Source organism: Brassica napus, chromosome C8 (assembly GCF_020379485.1).
Source record: "Brassica napus cultivar Da-Ae chromosome C8, Da-Ae, whole genome shotgun sequence".
In the NCBI taxonomy this organism is placed as follows: Eukaryota; Viridiplantae; Streptophyta; class Magnoliopsida; order Brassicales; family Brassicaceae; genus Brassica; species Brassica napus.
The window spans coordinates 38,559,772-38,580,005 of record NC_063451.1 but is presented as its reverse complement, the minus strand read 5'-3'; the positions used below and the strand labels follow the sequence as shown (position 1 = coordinate 38,580,005).

At 35.5% G+C, this 20,234-nt stretch overlaps 3 protein-coding genes and 1 pseudogene across 8 annotated transcripts; 3 read left to right on the top strand and 1 right to left on the bottom strand.

Moving 5' to 3' along the window:
• Positions 1-255: 255 nt before the first annotated feature.
• Positions 256-2,784, bottom strand: LOC125591147 (arginine/serine-rich coiled-coil protein 2-like). 6 transcript variants are annotated; one of them, XM_048764714.1, is made up of 7 exons: positions 2,583-2,784; positions 2,303-2,442; positions 1,488-2,042; positions 1,274-1,417; positions 954-1,045; positions 801-869; positions 256-682 (listed from the first exon to the last, which is right to left on the bottom strand). In XM_048764714.1, exons 2-7 carry the CDS (start codon positions 2,427-2,429, stop codon positions 302-304), a joined length of 1,368 nt encoding a protein of 455 aa, XP_048620671.1. In that variant the 5' UTR covers positions 2,430-2,442; positions 2,583-2,784; the 3' UTR covers positions 256-301. The 6 variants fall into 6 exon arrangements, with proteins under 6 accessions (XP_048620671.1, XP_048620674.1, XP_048620672.1 ...); XM_048764717.1 differs by having other exon boundaries at positions 1,274-1,372; positions 2,583-2,746; XM_048764715.1 differs by having other exon boundaries at positions 1,274-1,414; positions 2,583-2,744.
• Positions 2,785-6,607: 3,823 nt separating this feature from the next.
• LOC125592007 lies at positions 6,608-7,312 on the top strand. The gene is made up of 2 exons (XM_048766976.1): positions 6,608-6,902; positions 6,966-7,312. Exons 1-2 carry the CDS (start codon positions 6,608-6,610, stop codon positions 7,310-7,312), a joined length of 642 nt encoding a protein of 213 aa, XP_048622933.1.
• Positions 7,313-13,291: 5,979 nt separating this feature from the next.
• On the top strand, positions 13,292-14,258 carry LOC106368000 (sigma factor binding protein 1, chloroplastic-like). Its single transcript, XM_013807866.3, has one exon. The coding sequence runs from the start codon at positions 13,624-13,626 to the stop codon at positions 14,071-14,073; it is 450 nt and encodes a 149-aa protein (XP_013663320.1). The 5' UTR covers positions 13,292-13,623; the 3' UTR covers positions 14,074-14,258.
• LOC111200338 lies at positions 13,770-18,947 on the top strand (annotated as a pseudogene).
• The last annotated feature ends 1,287 nt before the right edge of the window (positions 18,948-20,234 follow it).

The window sequence follows — 20,234 nt, the reverse complement described above, 5'->3', positions numbered from 1 at the left end:
ATTGTATTACAAAATAACTTCTTTTTTCTTTAACCAACAAAATAACTTCTACTTTTTAAAAATCCTAGTTCAATAATATTATATCAACAATTTCTACAGCTATTTTTTTTTTTTTTGTTGGAAAAATAATTTTACAGATAATTAGAGAAGTTATTACCAGTACCAGGGCAAAAGATTAACTATATTGATCTCAACTAAAGATTAACCAAAGAGCTTTCATCTAACAAAGAAAACTACACTCTACATAGGTCGGAATCGGAATCAGAATCAGAATCAGAATCAAATTCAAGCTCGAGCGGTCTCAAACATGGTTTTTCTTTTTTCTTTTTTTTTTTTTCCTTTTTCTCAAACATGGTTTACTAAACGCTATTCTTACACACATGGAGTTCATCACCGTTATTAAGGGCTTTGACATGAGTAGTAGTAGATTACAAAAAGGAGATGCCACAAGAGTCTTTAGATAGACAAAAAGACGAGAGTATGAGGATAATTTATCAAACAGGTTCAAAGACCTAACCCCACCGTACGTCCGTCTCTCCTCCTTAATCCTGCTGTGTACTGTTTCTCTAGATCCTTCTGCAACTCGTTCTGTTTCTCGACTTGGACTTCGTTTGGGTTCTGCTCTTGGTTTACTACACTCCTTTTCACACCCTACAATGATGCACCAACGCAACCTCAGACTCTGAAAATGTGTTAGTATTACACCTTATACACAAATCAATTACACGCAATTTTTATGATATGAGACTAGGCTAAGTAAATTCTGGAAAACAATCAAATGGAGGAAGGATGAGGCTTACCATAAGTTTGTTGAACTTTTCTTGTCGTTCTCGGTCCCCAACTAGTGCACTATCCCAACGATGAGCAGGCTGGTTCGAAGGAGAAAATACCATAAAGTGGGGGTTTATCTCACTATATAAGTAGATTAACATATTCATGAGTCAATAGGATACCTCTTCTGTAGCCGTGCTTTTCTTCTTTCCCCATAGTAACTTCTTCTTTTGGTCTGTGGTCAGGTAACCCGTTCCAACAAGGTTTTTATTCACTGGATTCACCACCAAAGGAAACAGTTAGGCAAGAACTAAGCAATAGCAGACGCGGCTAGACTAGACTTTTGTGTAACCATCTTCAACAGGAACAATATGTTTCAAGATAAAAGCATGAGCCCACTCAAATGTTTAGATGGCAAGATCATATATATGTATACAGAAACAGCGAGAATCATTAGCTGAACTAGATCAACAGAAGAAGAAAATGGAGTTTCTGAGCTTACCTAATTCAGCAGCCTGCATAGCTGCGACTTTTGCAGCATCGACATCACCAGAAGCCTCAGCTCCTTTCGAATGAGATTGCAATGACGAATCCTGATTCCCTGAACAGAGGGCTGGCTTAAACCTCGATGTGTGTTTTTCTTCTGCTGCATTACTATAACTTAGAGCTACAAACCACAGAACTCGAAAAAGAAAAGAGAAACGAAAAAGTCTTACCATTAGTATTGCCATGGGTAAACTTTTCTGAAACGAACCCCTTCAGTTTCTTGGAATGGGCATCTCGGTTCTCAGTTGCACCATCAGGACGGTCTCTAGGGGATTTGGCATGAACATCCTCCTCCTTGTTATCAAGGTCCTCATGTTCCTTCTCATCACGGGATTGGCGGTCACCAAAAGTCCAGCGGGAACCTCGTTTCACATAATCCTTCTCTTTATCCTCCGCCCTGGAGTCTGCGTGTTTCCTACGGGAATGTCTGTCTGAATCATTTCTCGACCTGCTATGTTCATTGTCTCCTCTTCTATGGTCACTTCTTGAGTCCCGGCTCGATCTAGCTCCATCCCTCTCATGATGTCTGTTGTACTCATCGCGCTTAGATCGGTAGTGATCATCCCTAGGGTGCCTATCATGTCTATGTGAATCAATACCACCTCTACCATAACGACTGCGATCATCTGGTTCCCCTCTATCTTCTCTCCTGGCATGAACTGGCTCAGAAACTTTCCTAACATCTTCCCTAGAATGCTTAGAGATCTGATCACGTTCAGGACTTCCTATACAGAACAAGAATCCACAGTTGTAAACTCAGCTACCGATAGGACTCATGAAATCGAAAGCCACACTCTCTAGTGACTAGATAAATCTAAACACATGAAACCGCCACTAAGATGCACAATTCGTAATCAATCAACAAACACGAACACCTTAGCGTCGTCGTTGTTCATAGAGAACTCATCAGAGAAACTGCTATAACCAATCAGATAGGCAAACCTAAAGGGATATTGGGGATATTCCGGAATGTGAGTGGACTAACCATCAGATGAAGAAGAGTCATCGTCAGCTAAAGCTCGGCGGCGATACTTTCTCCCAGACTCGTCGTTGGAAGGCTTTTTAAAAACGGCACCGCCCTGATGCGGCGGTGAGTTCAGTTCGGTGTCCATGTAAGCTTGACAACTAACAAAAAAAAATTGATCAGATTCCAGAAATCAACGTAAGCAAATGTAATCATAATCGTATCAAGAGAGCATGATAGAGGCAATATGAAAGAGTACGAATGAACCCTAGAATCGAAACTCGAAAGGGAATTCGCTCACCTTCGCGAAATTTCTATCACTCGTGGAGTTCTCCAGCAAAATCACAAGATGACGAGATCGAATCGCGAAACGAAGAAGATGAGCTGATCAAAGAGATACAAATCTTCAATTCACCATTCTCTATGCATTCATTTCTCTGGGAGAAAAAAAAAAGGAGAAAAAGTTAGGGTTCGATGAAGAAGATATTTCTCTATCGATGAGGCGGTGAGGCTTAATGGACCACGAAAAGCCCAGTTATTAGTATAAGGCTTTTGCATTTTTTAGGGCATATGGGCTGACTTCCGGAGACGAAAGTTTTGTTATCAAATAACTAATTTTTTTCTTGCTCATCACCTAGAGCAAATCGTCTTTTCACATTTTCGGCTTTAACAAACCGGCGTGGTTACAGGGCAGGTCCTAAGCGTATGCTAGTGATGTATTGTCTTGTAACTTCCAAATTTTTGAACAAATTTACAATGCTATATATAACCCCAAATTTATAAAAGAAAAATTATATAAAATTTTACTATATTGTTTATAACCTTTCAAAATCCCATATACCGATACTTGATTATTACACAAGGGACCAATAGCAATAATAGAAGAAATCTTTGGCCATTTTTTTCGATTTGAAGTGTGGGCCGGGGGTAACTGATAAACTAGCTTTTGCAACTGGTTAAATTGCGGGGGTTGATTGGTAACTGCTGTGATTTCATTTTTTGACTGTAGAAATATTGTTGTGGTTTTTATTGCTTTGGCTTTAGATTTTTAATTTTTAAAAGTCTTTAAATATGGGCTGTAGGTTTTTGTCTGTGCAGAGAAATTGTAAAGACATAATTTCAAAGAAGTGTTGTGGATTTTATAAAAAGGCTGTGAACTTAAAAAAAAATAGAAATCAAGATTGGTGTAGATTTAGTGCTCTAGAAAGAAATGAGGCTGTAGAAAGCACTCACAGCCACTACCAATCACACCCATAGTCTTGTTTTAAAAATTCATACAGCGATATTTATTATGTAACGGAAGGATGGAGTAATAATCAGTTCTAGATACGTTTACTGTAAAACTCTGATCCTCTCTTCCATTGGCCTTTTAATACTCGACATGCTTGCATTGGACCGACATGATAAATCTTTCAACAATGAATTGTCATATAACTAACATTTTCCATCTATCTGCCAATGGTATTTATCCAATGTCATTGCCAAAGAACTATGAGCTAACAGACAACTGTGAAATTCTTTTTCTTGGACCATGTATAAAATGGATAGATTTTATTTTGGTAAAATAAAATTGAGGGATGTGAGATAACACAATAGGTTCCTGGTCAGATATGTTCCCGAATGGAAGATCCCACTACCTCCAGTTCGAAAGCTCCGACCACAGACCTGTTCTCTCTACCTTTGATTCAAAGAAGAAGAAGACCTCACGTCTGTTCAGATACGACAGGAGATTACGAGATAACCATGAGATCAAACTGCTTGTGGATGCCACTTGGACGCCAGGAGCTCACCTCACCGTTGCAGAAAGAATTAGCAGATGCAGACATGCGATAGCAGCTTGGATCAAAATATCATATGTCAATAGTAAGAAGAAGATTGTGGAACTGAAAGAATCTTTGGATCAAGCAATGACAGCAACTCTCGTTGATGACTCTTACATCTCTCTACTCAACCGTGACCTCCTCCAGGCCTACAAGGCGGAGGAGGAGTTCTGGAAGCAACGCAGCAGACAACTCTGGCTCTCCCTTGGCGATAGAAATACTGGCTTCTTCCATGCTGCAACTAAAGGCCGTAGAGCTAGAAATAGGATCTCGGTGATTGAAGATACCTCAGGAAACCCAATTTTTGAGGATGATGAGATTGGCAAAGTCATTGCTGAATATTTTTAAAAGATCTTCACCTCCTCTGATCCTGCTGCTGTGGACATCGTCAGTAGAGTTATAACACTGTGCATAACCCTGGAGACCAATGAAAAACTCACAACTACTCCCTCAGCGCTGGAGATCCGTGAGGCGATGTTTGCAATTCATCCCGACAAGGCTCCAGGGCCAGATGAGTTTTCGGCAAGCTTCTTCCAGTCAAATTGGGACGTCGTGGGCCCTGCAATCACAAAAGAAATTCAAGGTTTCTTTATCTCGGGGGCTTTGCCATATTCTATCAACTCTACCCACATCAGACTGATCCCGAAGATACAAAGTCCTAAGCAAGTCTCTGACTACCGGCCCATCGCCCTATGTAACGTCTACTACAAAACCATTTCTAAGATTCTGTCTATCAGACTTAAACCGGTTCTACACGACATTGTATCAGCCAATCAATCAGCCTTTGTACCTGATCGGGCAATACAGGACAACGTCCTCATCACACATGAAATGCTACATTATCTGAAAGCCTCAGGAGCAACCATTCACTGTTCAATGGCAGTCAAAACATATATTAGTAAGGCATACGATAGGCTTGAATGGTCATTTATAAGAGTTGTATTGGAAAGATTGGGTTTCAGTGATACCTTCGTAAACTGGATGATGGAATGTATATCTACGGTCTCCTATTCCTTCCTACTGAATAACGAAGTGGTGGGAGAGGTGCATCCACAGAGAGGAATTCGCCAGGGGGACCTTCTATCACCCTATATCTTCATCATCTGTGCAGAGGTGCTCTCAGGTCTCTGCAAAACAGCACAAGAAAATGGTACATTACCAGGTGTTAGAGTGTCGCGTTATGGTACGAAGGTTAACCACCTTTTATTTGCTGATGACACTATGATATTCACCAAGACAGACCCTCTTGCATGCGCAACACTGGTAGAGATATTCCAGAGCTATGAAAAAGCCTCAGGCCAAATGATCAATGCTCAGAAATCCTCTATCTCCTTTTCTAGTAAAACACCGGCTGAGATCAGATCAAAAGTGAAAGAAAAATTGGGTATTGACAAGGAAGGGGGAGTAGGGAAATACATGGGTCTCCCGGAACACTTCGGTAGAAGGAAAAATGATCTTTTTGCGTCCATCGTGGACAGTATGAGACAGAAAGCGGCCAGCTGGTCCACTCAGTTTCTCTCCACCGCCAGGAAAGCTACTATGATTCAATCAGTCCTATCTACCAAACCGAACTTCGCTATGTCAAGCTTCTTGCTCCCGGTTAGTCTCTGTAAACAAATTCAGACAATACTGACCCATTTTTGGTGGGATGATAAAGATGGGGAGAAGAAGATATGCTGGAAGGCGTGGGAGTCTCTAACTCACCCTAAAAGTCTTGGAGGACTGGGTTTTCGTGATGTCCAAGCTTTCAACCAGGCCCTGCTAGCAAAGATCGCATAGAGAATTTTAACTAAACCAGACAGTCTATTGGCAAAAGTTTTATTGAGTAAGTACTGTTACAAAACTACCTTTACGAAAGTCGCCGCGGGGTCAGCTATCTCACACGGCTGGAGGGGGATCCTTGCAGGCAGAGACCTACTCTTATGACATCTTGGCAGAGCAATTGGTAATGGAGAGACTACCAATCTCTGGTCAGACTCCTGGATTGACCCGATGTCAAATCTTAGACCTATAGGACTTGTACCTTTACAAGAAAAAGACCTTATGGTTGCTGACATTCTCACAAGAGAAACAAAGGAATGGAACACAGGTCGCATCAGACAGCTCTTACCGGAGTTAGAGGATCACATTCTCAGCATCAAACTAAGCGTACTAGGAACTGAAGACTCGTATATCTGGCCATTACAGAAGACGGGAGAGTACACGGTCAAGATGGGCTATTATGCGATCCATAGTTTGGATATCCAATCGACATTACTCTTGGAGGAAAACAACATGTGGAGCTGGAAAAAACACATCTGGAACCCCCCCTCTCCTCCCAAAGCTCAAATTTTTCTTATGGAAGATTGCCACTAACACCCTCCCCACTGGTGCAAACTTACAAACTAGGGGCCTACTAACCAACACGGGTTGTCCAAGATGCGGTGAAGTTGAGACTATAAACCACATTTTATTCCATTGTGCCTTTGCAAAGGAAGTCTGGACCTTTGGCCTCTGAGCTTCTCCCATGGATGATGGAGATATAGTGACCTTCAAAGATACCCTCCAAGCCTCATTCAAGTGGATTAATCTCCCTCCCATAGGAGTCACTACCAACCTTTTCCCTTGGATCTGTTGGAATCTCTGGACAGCGAGAAATCTACTAACGTTTGAGAATCGAACACTCTCCCCACAGGAGGTTGTCTTAAAAGCAACCCGAGCTTCAAAGGAATGGGAAATGGCCCAGCCGTGTCACCGCCCAACCCCTACCCCTCCGATCACCCAAAGACATGCAGTGGAGACGCCATCGCCGACGACCTTCTGTAACACAGACGCATCGTGGAAATCAGACACAAAATCAGCTGGATTATGATGGATTTTCACAGACGACAAGGGTCACGAGCTTACCAGAGGATCAAGCGCTCAACACCACGTTTCATCTGCCTTGATGGCGGAGGCACTAGCAATAAGGGAAGCGTTGATCCATGCCTCCTCGCTCAATCTCACCAAAATCTGTCTCAGAACAGACTCTCAAGAGCTCGTTAGAGCAATCACTACGGGAAGAAGACCTTCGGACCTCTTTGGAGTTCTCTCGGACGTCGACTCTCTGGCATCTCCTCCGACATCACCTTTCGCTGTTTGTCGTTTTGTTTTCATTTCTCGGGCCTCTAATGGATCAGCAGAGTCATTAGCTAAAGCCACTCTATCCTTGTACTTGGGCCTTAGGCGGTAAACGCTTTCTTTTTATTAATCAATCGGTTGATCAAAAAAAAAAAAGATAACACAATAGGTATTTTTATAGGGCAAATCTCCAAAATAGCACATTTCTAAGTTTATGTCACAAAAATAGTACTCAAAAAGTAAAATGACCAAAATAGCATTTTATCTTTTAAAAAATTTAAATTTTTTTTTATTTTTCAAAATTTGAAATTTTATCCCAAAACCCCACTCCCCAACTCTAAACCTTAAAACCTAAACTCTAAACCCTAAAACCTAAACCCTAAACCCAAAACCCTAAACCTAAACTCTAAACCCTAAAATCTAAACCCTAAACCCAAAACCCCACTCCCCAACTCTAAACCCTAAAACTTAAATCCTAAACCCTAAAACCTAAACTCTAAACCCTAAATCCTAAACCTTAACTCTAAACCCTAATGTCTAAATTAAGTTACCGTTGGGGTATAAGGGTATATTTATCTCTTTTGATAAAACATTAAGTGCTATTTTAGTCATTTTTATTCTTCGAAACTATATTTGTGACAAAAACTTTTTTTAGTGCTATCCTAGTCATTTTCTCATTTTTTATATTATATGGTCGAAGACTAGTTATTTTATGGGATATATATTTGTAAAACCTTTCCCATACTCCTTACCCGAAGTTTTCAGCTGTTCTAAATTACGTCATAACGATCGCGTATGCATGGTTGTAATAATAATGCTAATATAGTACGATGTTGATTTTAAGAAATTCAACTTTGTTCCATCAATTTCTGCAACTTTCTTAAGAAAATCTACGTTGAATGTGGACACTTTTCTATCATCATTTAGTAAATTTGATTTATTAATCCAACTTACACCTAGCGGGAAAGAAAAAGAACTAACACCATTTTTCCACAAGGAACACAAAAGTCTTTTGGGACGTTTACTTGGAAGTCAACACACGTGCTCACTGCCCTCTCAGAATTCACCACGTATAATATCAAGAGATATTTTATTACAAGTTTTATAAGACCCATGAATTAATGCTTTTTTCGAGAAAGGACCCATGAATTAATGTTAGTTCAACCAATTCTACAAAAGGTAATATCACTTTGAGTCTTCTGTAGATTAGGCTATAACTAAAATTATGTATGTCAAACTTAAGATTGAAAATGCTTATAAGATTGAGCTCCAATACATTCGAATTTCTTATTTGTTATGAAAATATATAAATACTTACTTTATATTCTGGAGAACTATAAATACCTCGAAAGAATTAACAATATGGAGCTGGATTATGTAATTAACTACTAATTAAGGGAGGGTTATTGGGAGTTAAATTTTGAAAGAACTTTTAAAATTTAGAGATTTTATTGTTATTGGTTTATGAATTCTTAAAATCTTATTAGAATCTTTTGTTATTGGTTTGTGGGCTTTTAAATTCTATGGAAATCCTACGTTATTAATTCAAAAAGTTTAGTTTTTATTGACTTTGTAATTCTATTAAACCATTTTGTTATTGAGACGTAAATTCTCTTTAATTTTACTCATAACACTAAACTTTACAAATATCACATATAGTCATAGGATTTTCAAAATCTATGTAACAAAAACACAAATACACAAACACAACAAGATTTTTTTACATTTTTATTGTCAAGTCAAAGATAATTGTAAAAAGAAAACTAAAGAGAAAAGAAATTATTAAAAATAACAATTTAAAAAAAAATTCTTTCATGAAATATAACTATTTGATATTAAAATAAAATCATGAGAAAATTCATAGGTTGATCTTAAAAACTTTAAAACAAAAATCAAACAGGACAAATCAAAATGTCAAAATATTAAAATATTAAAAAACCAAAATTTTTATTTAATTTTCAAATAGTTCTATTTTATGAAATATTTTTTTTAAAAAAAAAATAATGGAAAGAAAAGTTTGGAAAGAAAAGTATATATGAAAATCTATAATGATCAATGACAATTTATACAATACATTGGGTAAGAATTCATCAAATCTACTTAACTTTTAAAAATCTATTAAATCTTAAAATTTTCAAACTTCACGCAAATTCTATTTTCAATAGCCCTTAAATGACCGCGGAGAAAATAAATAAAATATGAGGAAGAAAATATATATTCGTGATACTCTTACAACTTTATTCGAGAAAGAGATAAGTAGGTAATTAATAAAATTTATCAGGAAAACTGGAAAGATGGGTCTACTTACACGTGACTTGACTTTCTTTTGAAGATCTTTAAAAGATGCTTATCGTATCCTCTCGGAGCCGCTACTAATAAGTTCGTGACAAAAAAAAAGCCTACTAATAAGCAAGTTTTTGATAAGTTTTCTTGTTCATGTCATGTATATTGACTTTTGAAAACTTAATCGATTTGTTTTCTCTTATCATACAGATTTCCACCGTAATTTATACGCTAATTAAAGATTAATCACTCATGTATGGAGATTAAGGACCCACACTAATTAAATATTTTGTTTCTAATTAGGACAGATTGATAGTGAGACCACTGCTGCTACTTGCTTTCTTCCCACTTGCCCACCTGGACCCCTCACACCTCTTTTTCTTTTCTTAATTCGCTCGTACCATAATTAATATTTTCATCTTTAAAAAAAACAAAAATAAAATTTTTCTTTATTTCAATATTTCATAATATATGATTTAAAAATATATAAATTATTGTTTCGAAATGTAAGATATTAAAAATTGTTTAACCAATTATATTTTATATTCTTTTGATAATTGATTAGATTATTTTTAATTATATTTTTTAAAATGTTTTTGAAGAAACTGAATTTATTAATTTATAAGATTTTTGGCAAAACATCATATTATATTATGAAACAATAGATTATATTTAATACTTTTGTCCATTTTAATGAAATTAGCAGATATTTTTGTTTCTAATTGGAATTTTTAATATTTACTCATTCTTATCAAAACATTTGTATTCAGAACCACACAAACATACCTTTCATTTTAACATAGCAATTTGCAATTAATACTTGGAAAACATATATTTACATTTTGAAAAAGGTTAACTAAATAATTAGAATACACACACATGTATTCTTTTCTTTTCTTTTTTTGCTATGACATGGAATGCAAGATTAATAAGACAAAGAAGTATGTGCTTTACGTTTTATCGAAATATACAACTCACGGTTATTAACAAGTACTCATGAAGCATCTCCAATAGAAAAAAATTCTCAATTTAGAGTCTGTCACAGTAATAAAATAGAATAAGGGAATATTGATTAACTTAATTTATCTTGGTTTAAAAACTCTCAACTGGAAATGCTGTAAGGTGGATATTTATTTTTATTTTATTTTTTTTATAAGTGTGGTATGATCCCAAAAATTTTTTATGCCCAAAAACTAATCACCATGAGACATGCAAGATCTGCATTTTCTTACTATTTAAGGTACTCTGGGTGGACAAGAGAAATCGAACTCATGACGATACTCATAGTTGTGAGTCTTTTATCACTAGGCCAAAACCAATTGTTTACGTGGATATTTATCTGTAAAAACAATGTGATAGGTGGCAAAATCTTAATTAAGTGTAATGTAGATTCAGGTGCTATTCAAACAAAATAATAATTTTAGTGTTATTTGTTTAATTTAAGCACACATGTGTTTCCAGCTACAAAGTATCACACTTAAGTTATGAATGGAGGTGGTAGAAGAGAGCAGATCAATGCTGTTGCAATAGAACTGCATTTAAGACACCGTTTATGTTTTTTCTGTTTTCAAAATTTAATTGCAGGAGAACTGCATGCAGTTCAAATTTTTTTGTGTCTTTTCTGAAAAAGGTAGATCTCCTACATACAGTTTTGTCCACTATCATTTTGGAGATGTTCATTTATTTTTTTTTTCTTTTTGACTAATAAATGATTTTGTTACAAATTATTAATATATTTAATATTCTTCTATAAATAACATATTTTCATTCAATTTTATTTACAGTTTTAGCAATACAAAAAAACTTCAATTTTCTATTTTATTTATGTCATATAAATTTAACATTTATCTGAATTATTGATATTTTTTTTTTTTTGTCGTCAACTTTACAAACTCATACAGACTTTGTAAACCAAGCCGGGAGATATTGATCCATGTGAACGACGAAAGACGGCTGAATCCTAACACTGCGTGCTAGGCTATCCGCCTTTGTATTCTGCGCTCTTGGTACATGAACGATCTCTGATTGGAGAAAACTTGCTCTCAGATTTTTGATGTCTTCCAAATAACTTGCAAAAGTTGGCCACTCTTCTGGTTCTGAAACCATCTTCACCAATTGAGAACAATCCGTTGCAAACGTAACCTGAGATTGCCGTAAATTTCTCATACATTCCATAGCCCAGAGTAATGCTTCCATCTCCGCATGGAGAGGAGAAAGGCTAGCCCGAACATTCCTCGCCCCCAGCAACCCAGCGAAACCTTCTAAAGTGTTGTGCCAACCCTGGCCGGAGAAAGTATCTTTCTCTTTCCAGGAACCATCTGTGAAACACCATCGTCCTGGATTTAACAGTGAAGACCTAATCTCTTCATGTGGGACCATCCTCTGTTCATTCACTAGTTGGGCTTCAGCCCAAAGGGTTGATTCTGTTTCCGCCAATTTGAGCGTATCCCTAGGATCAATATCCAGATTAGTAAAGACCTTACTATTCCTTCCTTTCCAGATATACCATAGTATCCATGCAAACTGATGATCATTTAACTGCGGCAAGACTCTCCAGGTTACGATCTGAATTATTGATATAATACTGTGTTTTTAATTAAGTAGATGTATATATTAATGGAAGATAGATATATTTGGTTTATTACTAATATTTTTATATTTTGATCTACAAAATTACAGTAACATAACTATAGTGTAATATTTATTACTATTTATGTATTGTATTTATATACTTATATATTTTATTTTATCTTTGTAATTTTTATTATTTAAATACATAATCTATTTTATTGATTTTTTCATCATTATAAATTTTAATCAGTGTTTTGATAACCGGATCGGACTTGCTGGTCAAACCGATCGGATTGTGACTCACTCGTCTAACCGGTTATGAGTTGTGTTAAGAATCTGATTTGAGTAAGATTGGTAAATTCGGTCAATAACTGGTCAAATTTGGTAAAACTTGTGATTCGGTTCGATATTAGAACTTGGTTTTCTTCAATTCAACTTAAATTTAAATTAAATTACTGTTGGATCGGTTGGACTGATCCGACCATTGACTCAGCTATAATGTCGAGTCAATGTTCAGTTCGATATTCAAAACATTAATTGTAATAGACTGTTTGATCTGCCTTTCTCCCACATGAACTGTTTGGTTTGCACTTGATCCGCTTGATCTGCATAATCTGCATGATCTGCAATGCTTGAACTGCTTTTCTTTTCTTGTTAGAAACCTGTTAACAAATCTTTCACTGCATCATCTGCATTTAACTATCTGCTATCTGTCAGCATATACGATGGTTAGAACCAGCGTACTATCCCATAGCTGTAGCCTGTGTGTTACAGTTAAAAGCGCAGAGCCTTTACACTAAAACATTTAAAACACAGTAATAGCCTAATAGGTGGGGTGGGTTCCAAGTACAACAAAAGAAACCATTACGTGAAAAAAGATCAATGCAATGTATCAAACAACCACCTGTCAAAAACTTAGAAATAATGGTGTCTCCTCTTCCCGAATCTGTTTGACTATTGAAGGGCAAACGAACCTGTACAAAATGAAAAAAAGTTTCTCGAATCACGGATGAGGTGCTTTTTCCCCCAAAAAAATTATCAAAAATTTTCCACTATAATGACTGGTTGCGTGACGTCATCTCGAATGATATACGGTGATGTCATAAAAGACGTCATTTTTCTTGTGAAAGTGGTATTCACGTGGAGGAGCTTCAACGATAGCTCCATGAGCCGCCTCCTGATCGCCTTGGTCACCACTCAACTTCCCTTCATCGTTTGTCACTCACCACGCGACTATTTAAGCGCTTGGATACACGCTTCACTATCCAACTGTAGATACTTCGAGCTCCACCTATCTGAAGCCATGTAAGATACACGCGCCGTCATCCATTTCCTTTGTTTTCTTTTGTCCACAACCTCTCTTGCTTCGTTTCTCCTTCCCATTAACTTCCACGCTCCTTCCAAAAAGCAAAATAAAAAAATAAAAAAAACGAAAAAATAAAATTATATTATATATATGAAGCTAGAGATTAACTGAAAGGATAAACAAAAGACATAAACTCACCTGTTTGTCCAAACAAACAGAAAAAAGACGCAAACTCATCTAGATTCTCTCACCGGAAACACACCATGGACTCATCGACGTTTCTCGCCGCCACAAGCTTAGACCAGGGAAAACCATTTCCGGTTTCGAGACAACCATCAAAGCAAAAGAAGAAGACGGCTTCAGCCAACAAAGCCATCAAAGTGCGTTACATATCAAACCCCATGAAAGTCAAAACATGTGCTTCCAAGTTTAGAGAGCTCGTACAAGAGCTCACTGGCCAAGACGCCGTCGATCAACCGGAGCCCGTGTTCTCCCCCTCCACCGTCTCCGACCTCAGCCCTTCCCCGCCGCCGCCGGAGAATCTTGCGCCACGTGTTCTTGACCCGGAGCCGTTCGATGATCGGGTGTGTGAGTACTTTGAGCCGTTGGATGGTGAAGAGATGTTTTTGCCTCAGATGTCGGCAGGTTTTTCTGGATTTTTTTCTAATGGGTTTTACAATGTGAATGACTTTGGAAGAATCGATTCTATGTGACGATCTTCAGAGTTTTTAGGGTTTGATCATCAAAGTACATATATAAAAATTATGAAATCCATACATGATTTAGCAAAAAAAAAAAAAACTGATACATGGGTATGCTAATTAGTAAGGTTTGTGAAGCAAATTATAAGAGTTAAGTTAAGTCACTTGTAAAAAAATTAAATAGATCTTTTGATATATTTTTTTGTTTAGTGCCTTTTCATCAAAACTTTGGTATGTACGACTACGAAGTAATCATGTTTTTTTTTTAATTTAGTTATGAATCTACTGTGATCCATGATAAAAAAATTAAGAACACAACCTTCCATTAATCTATGTCTTCTAAACATTCACAAATCAGTCCAGTACTATATCACACTTTCACATTCATTGTACATGAAACAACTTTCAATAATTTTTTACAAGTGCTTGTGTTCGCTCATCAGTATTGTACCAGCTAATCTTAATGAATTTCTAGATTTATCAACATTTTAGAACATCTCGAAAAGGACATTTGAAGTTTCTTAAACTTTATATTTTATATTTAAAGTTTTAAAGTGTTTTTCTTCGAAAGTAAAACTTCAAAATTATTTGTATTTTACACTATTGTCTTTATATTTGTCACAACTAGTATAAATTCATAAAACTTTTATAAATAACTAGCACACATATAAAAATATTACATCAATATTAATTAATAAAAATTTACATTAAAATATAAAATTAGAAATAGAAATACATAATTAAATATTAAACTGCAAGAATACCATACTATTCCATAAAATTATTTATGTAATGTTCTCATATGTGATCAACTAATGCATTTCGAAGTAAGAAATAACTCTTTTTATTTTTAATTTGTAGATTATGAGCTAAAATGTTGAAAATGGAAGACACGGAAGGTAATAATATCACGTTCACGTCCTATTGGATCGAAGAAAGCAAAATTCAAAAGGAAGGCAACCGAAGGTAATAATATGGTCGCTGATACTTTGATATCATCAAACGAACAAATCCTTGATCTTTTAAAAGAGAGTGCAACTAGTAAGGAAAAAAGTCATGAGATGATTGAATTACGAATGCAAAATGAAGCAAAATGGTTAGCTTTAAAAGAAAATAAAATATTGCTAAAAGACTTAGTTTCTATCGTGATATTAATACTCGTGAGTGCATTCATTCTGAACAAAAAAGAATCGTACGAAAAAGACTCCAAGAACAACAACAACAACCATCTTCGGTTGCACAAAATTTGTTTAGACAATATTTTAAAGGTTTTGAAGCTTTCAGAGAAAATTTATCAGATTATTAGTGTTGTTGTAATATTAAATTTCTATAATAATTATGTTTTCATGTACCTTTTTAAAAGGTTATTTATTAAGTTTGTTTTGTAATATTCTTGTTGTCTAATTTTACTTTTGAAATAATATACATCTTGTTTTAAAAAAATATTTAATTTTATCTGTAAAACTTAAATTTATTAAAATAAATTTGAAGATTAATGAGATATAAAAAAAATTAAAGATTAAAAAGAAAAATGAGAAAATACTTAAGAATCATAGATAGAATGTGCAATTGTGAGGACCAAAATGTAAATAAAAAGATGAAACTTCAAATTTGAAATTTTGAGTAACACTATATTTGAAGTTTCACTACTAAAAACTTCAAATTTAAAGTTTTGAAGTTTCTTTTTGGAGAGCAAAAAACTTCATATTTGAAGTTATAGAATGTCTTTTGGAATGATCTTCGTCACAAAGAATCCATCTGAAACAAAAAAAAAAAGTGAATATGCTGGGTGTTGCATTCCAAGGTCATGATGTCATGACCTGCATTATGTGTTTTTCTTTCTTCAAAATGTGATGTACGTACGTTAGAATTTTTATACCATTTTCGAGGCCATTGCTTCTTGTACAAAGCATACTTATAGGGTTCCTTTGAGCAGAAGAAATTTGGCTGTAATCAGAATAGCTTTCTTGCTTGACTTCCCTGGATAAATACACTCGGACGAGAGAACAACAAAGATAGAATCTCAAATTTATCTGTGTTACTTACATTAAGACAACACTCAAACTTATATAGATATCTTACCTAACATAACCGAGAGTAATGTAACTCCAAAACTGAACACAAAAACGACACTATCTTATCCAACAAGGCATGTTACAATTAACACGCACACCCATTACATACACACTTCAAACTTATATATAATTATATAAGATATGACCAAAGTGTGTTTAAAAAAAAAAAGATATGACCACTCAATTATAAACGAATAAGATCAGTACAAACTTGCAGTACAGTGTGCCTAATTAAACCACAAACCTTTGCTTCATTTCTGGAACTCACTTGACATAACTTCCTTGCTTATAATCTTTCCCTTTCGCCACCAGATTCTATATGTGTAGTATAGCGAACGTTTCAAGGATAAATAAACTAGAGAATCGTCAAGGTGTCGAAGGTTATGATGAGGTGTCGAAGGAGATGGCGAGGCGTAGTAGTTCTTAATAAAAGTGATGTCACAAGGAGATGCGCTATTTATATCATATTTTCTCACATACAAAGCCCTCCATATCAGTAGTTTCTTTACTAAAAATGGCTATTTCTAATCTCTTAGCCACTATCAATGCCGTCAGTTTCTTCTCCGGCAAACCAGACCACTTCTTGGCTCGTCCATTGTCACAAACGACTCCAAGAATCCAAACTTCTTGCTGTCATCGCGAGCCGTCGTTTAAACCTTGGACACCTATTATGATGTCTGAGGTTGAGACATATACAAAGAGTGACAGTCACGGAGTTGGCATTTTTCGTTTCTTACAAGGGAAGAGCTATTTGATTACAGGTGCAACAGGGTTTCTCGCTAAAGGTAATAAAACCCTAAAAACAGAGTTTCGTCTTCCACAAGTAAACTGATATTTCGATTTGGAAACATCGTATGTTTCAGTGTTGATTGAGAAATTGGTGAGAAAAAGTCCTGAGATTGGTAATATATTTATTCTAATGAAAACTCAAGATCAAGAATCTGCTAACAAGAGACTATATGATGAGGTTCTATTTATAGTCTCGTATCCTTGAGCTCTTTATCCACTTTTTCCGTCTGTTTCTCCAGTTTCATATCCTTTCTAATATATGCAGATCATAAGCTCGGATCTTTTCAGACTTATAAAGCAAACGCACTGGAGCTCTAACGAAGCTTTCATGAAAAGCAAGTTGATTCCAGTAGTTGGAGACATTGGAGAAGACAATCTTGGCATAAAATCTTAAATGGCATACAATATTAGTGATGAGATTGATGTCATCATAAGTTGTGCTGGTCGTACAACATTTGACTATAGGTTTTCTTTCCCTGTTTCGTTTTCTTGCTAACCAAGTTTTAGTTTCTTGATTTTTCTTTTAATCCAAACAAACCAAAACAGATATGACTCTGCTTTAAACGTCAATGCTCTTGGACCTGGTAGACTCTTAAGCTTCGGAAAGGGATGCAAGAAACTGAAACTTTTTCTCCATATTTCAACTGGTAAGAAGAGTCTATGTTTGGTCAAGAATGTTTCTTTAACGGGAAGTCTCACAAGCTGACTTTCTTTTTTTTTATAGCTTATGTGACTGGTAATAAAGAAGGAAAAATACTAGAGACTCCTCTCTGCATTGGAGAAAACATAACTTCTCACTTAAACATTGAAACCGAGATGAAACTAGCTTCAGAAGCTGTAAGAAAGTTCTATGGCAGAGAAGAAATCAAGAAACTGAAAGAACTTGGCATGGAAAGGTGATGGTCAATGATAAAAAAAACTTTCACATGCTTATGTACTAATATCTTAAAAAATTTAAAAATATTTTGACTAACCAGAGCCCAACACTATGGCTGGGAAAACACTTACACATTCACAAAAGCTATGGGTGAGTGTAATTCACAACCAAAGAGGAGATCTGCCTGTAGTGATTATAAGGCCTAGTATTATAGAAAGCTCCTACAAGGAGCCTTTTCCTGGCTGGCTCCAAGGAATAAGGTTAAAGATTTTCTTCTCAAAAGACAAAAAGATTTCGTCGATTGACCTGTGGGTTTTTGGTTTCGTGACATTTTTATTTGTTTTTTTTTTTTTAATAAAACAACAGGATGAGTGCTCCATTAATATTGGCATATGGAAAAGACCATATTGCTGACATGTGGGGAGATTATAAATCTTCATGTGACATTATACCTGTTGATATGGTTGCTAACGCGACAATAGCAGCCATGGCAAAGCATGGTTGTGGTGTCTCCGAGATGAAAGCTTACAATGTTACTTCTTCTTCTTCTCATGCGAACCTCCTGCGACTTGGCGAGTTAATGGACTTCTCTCAGTGTGTGACTCTCCATTAATAAAAACAGTGATGGAGTTAGAGCGTGTGAAATTCCACAGTTCCTTAGAGGATTTCACTTCCTCTGTATCCATTAGAATAGCAAAGCAAGAAGGAGAGATGAGCAGCGGAAGAGGTGAGTCACCTACCATGCTGAGCATGAAGGGGGAGAGGAAACTAAAATATCTCGTGTCCTTAGCAAGAACATATCAGCCCTACACCTTAGGTGTAAAGGTGTTCATGTTTTCGTACTAACAACATTCGATCATAGCTTGTTACACAAGAATACTCACAGAGACCAAAAGAACAAATTATAAGGAGATAAACTCTTATGTGGTGGATGCTGCTACAAATTTTCGAAATTGACAAAAGGTCTGGTCATAAGAAAGAAATTAGACTGACATACACTGATGTAGTTAGCAGCATATGGATCACTGGAAAAAGAACAACATTGTTCTTAAGCTGTTCATGGACTGAAACAAAACAGTTGCATATATTATGTAAAGGAGTTGTATAAGAACAATCCAATTCCATATATATACTTATAAAAGAGATTTGAATTCCTTGTCTTTACTTATACTAAACCAGCCTAAAGAAATGTTAGTTGATTGATACATATTATCTATTAAATCTGTGTGGAACATGGCTCTTAAGTGTATATAACCTACCGTTTTGAATTATTATAGTTTATCAATCAAATACTTATCAGCATTATTTTTCTCCAGGATATGAATCACCTAAAACTAGCAGAATAAGTAAAGATATTGGGTGCTACATTTCGAGCTTCATTCCTTGTATAGCTAGAACAATAATATATACTAGGGCTATCCAAGAAAATTTATTCCAGAGGAAAAAGATGACATAAAAGAGTATTAATTTTTTGTTTGTTTATCGTTACTCAATTTTCCACTCCATATTTTACTCTAAAATAGAGTGATAAATGAAGTGATGAACAAACAATAAAAGATTATTCCATCATAGAGTAATGTTTTTATTTTTTGTTCATTAGACCATCTCCAATGGTTCACCATATTTTTTACTTTAAAATAGAGTAACTTTATAATAAAGTTATGATAAACTCCAATTGTACTCTATTTTAGAGTGAAAAATAGAGTGATGAACAAAAAAAAACAATATACTATATATAAAATAAAACAATTTTTTACTCTATTATACAGTGAAAAATAAAGTATCATTGGAGCATTTTTACTCTAAATTCTATTTTAGAGTGAAAAATAGAATGAAGTTGGAGATGATCTTAATTACTCCATTCCCCACTCCACTTTGGAATAAAATATATATACAGTGAGGATGAAGATGCTCTAAATTATATCTTTCTTTTTTTCCATAAGCGGTGTAAATGATTTGTTTTTTGGTGAACCTTACTAAATTTGGCAGACATCATGTGAGAGGTCGTCAGAGAAAATTATGTTTTTGTTGGAGCTAGCAACTTTCATAGTAGTTACCATTTTGTAATTAGATTGAGTACCATAAGGGAGTTTTGGAAGCTCAAAGCCTCTCTGTTCTCAGATGTGAATTGCATCCTTTTTAGCTTAGAGGCGTTCATGATCTTTTGTAGGTGAGGGAAGTTATCATCTCTCTAAATCTAACGAGAAAAGGCGACTTTAATTGGAATGGTATTTCTGTATATGTTTTATTGGGCGTCCATGACATTTGGTAGGTGAGGGACGTTATCATCTCTCTAGATCTAACATAAGAAAAATGTGACTTTAATTTGGATGATATTTCTGTAAGGCCCTGACCCCATGATGTGTTAATTTTTTGAAAGTTTGAAACTTTTGTTTACCAAGTCTATAATCACATGATCTTTCTCTGTATTT

Coding starts and splice junctions, on each gene's coding strand:
- LOC125592007 (XM_048766976.1), top strand. CDS start 6,608: ATGGATGATGGAGATATAGTGACCTTCAAAGATACCCTCCAAGCCTCA. Junction 6,903..6,965: donor GCCATCGCCGACGACCTTCT/GTAACACAGACG, acceptor GGATTTTCACAG/ACGACAAGGGTCACGAGCTT.
- LOC125591147 (XM_048764714.1), bottom strand. CDS start 2,429: ATGGACACCGAACTGAACTCACCGCCGCATCAGGGCGGTGCCGTTTTT. Junction 870..953: donor AAAGCACGGCTACAGAAGAG/GTATCCTATTGA, acceptor CCTTCGAACCAG/CCTGCTCATCGTTGGGATAG. Junction 683..800: donor AAAAGTTCAACAAACTTATG/GTAAGCCTCATC, acceptor ACACATTTTCAG/AGTCTGAGGTTGCGTTGGTG.
- LOC106368000 (XM_013807866.3), top strand. CDS start 13,624: ATGGACTCATCGACGTTTCTCGCCGCCACAAGCTTAGACCAGGGAAAA.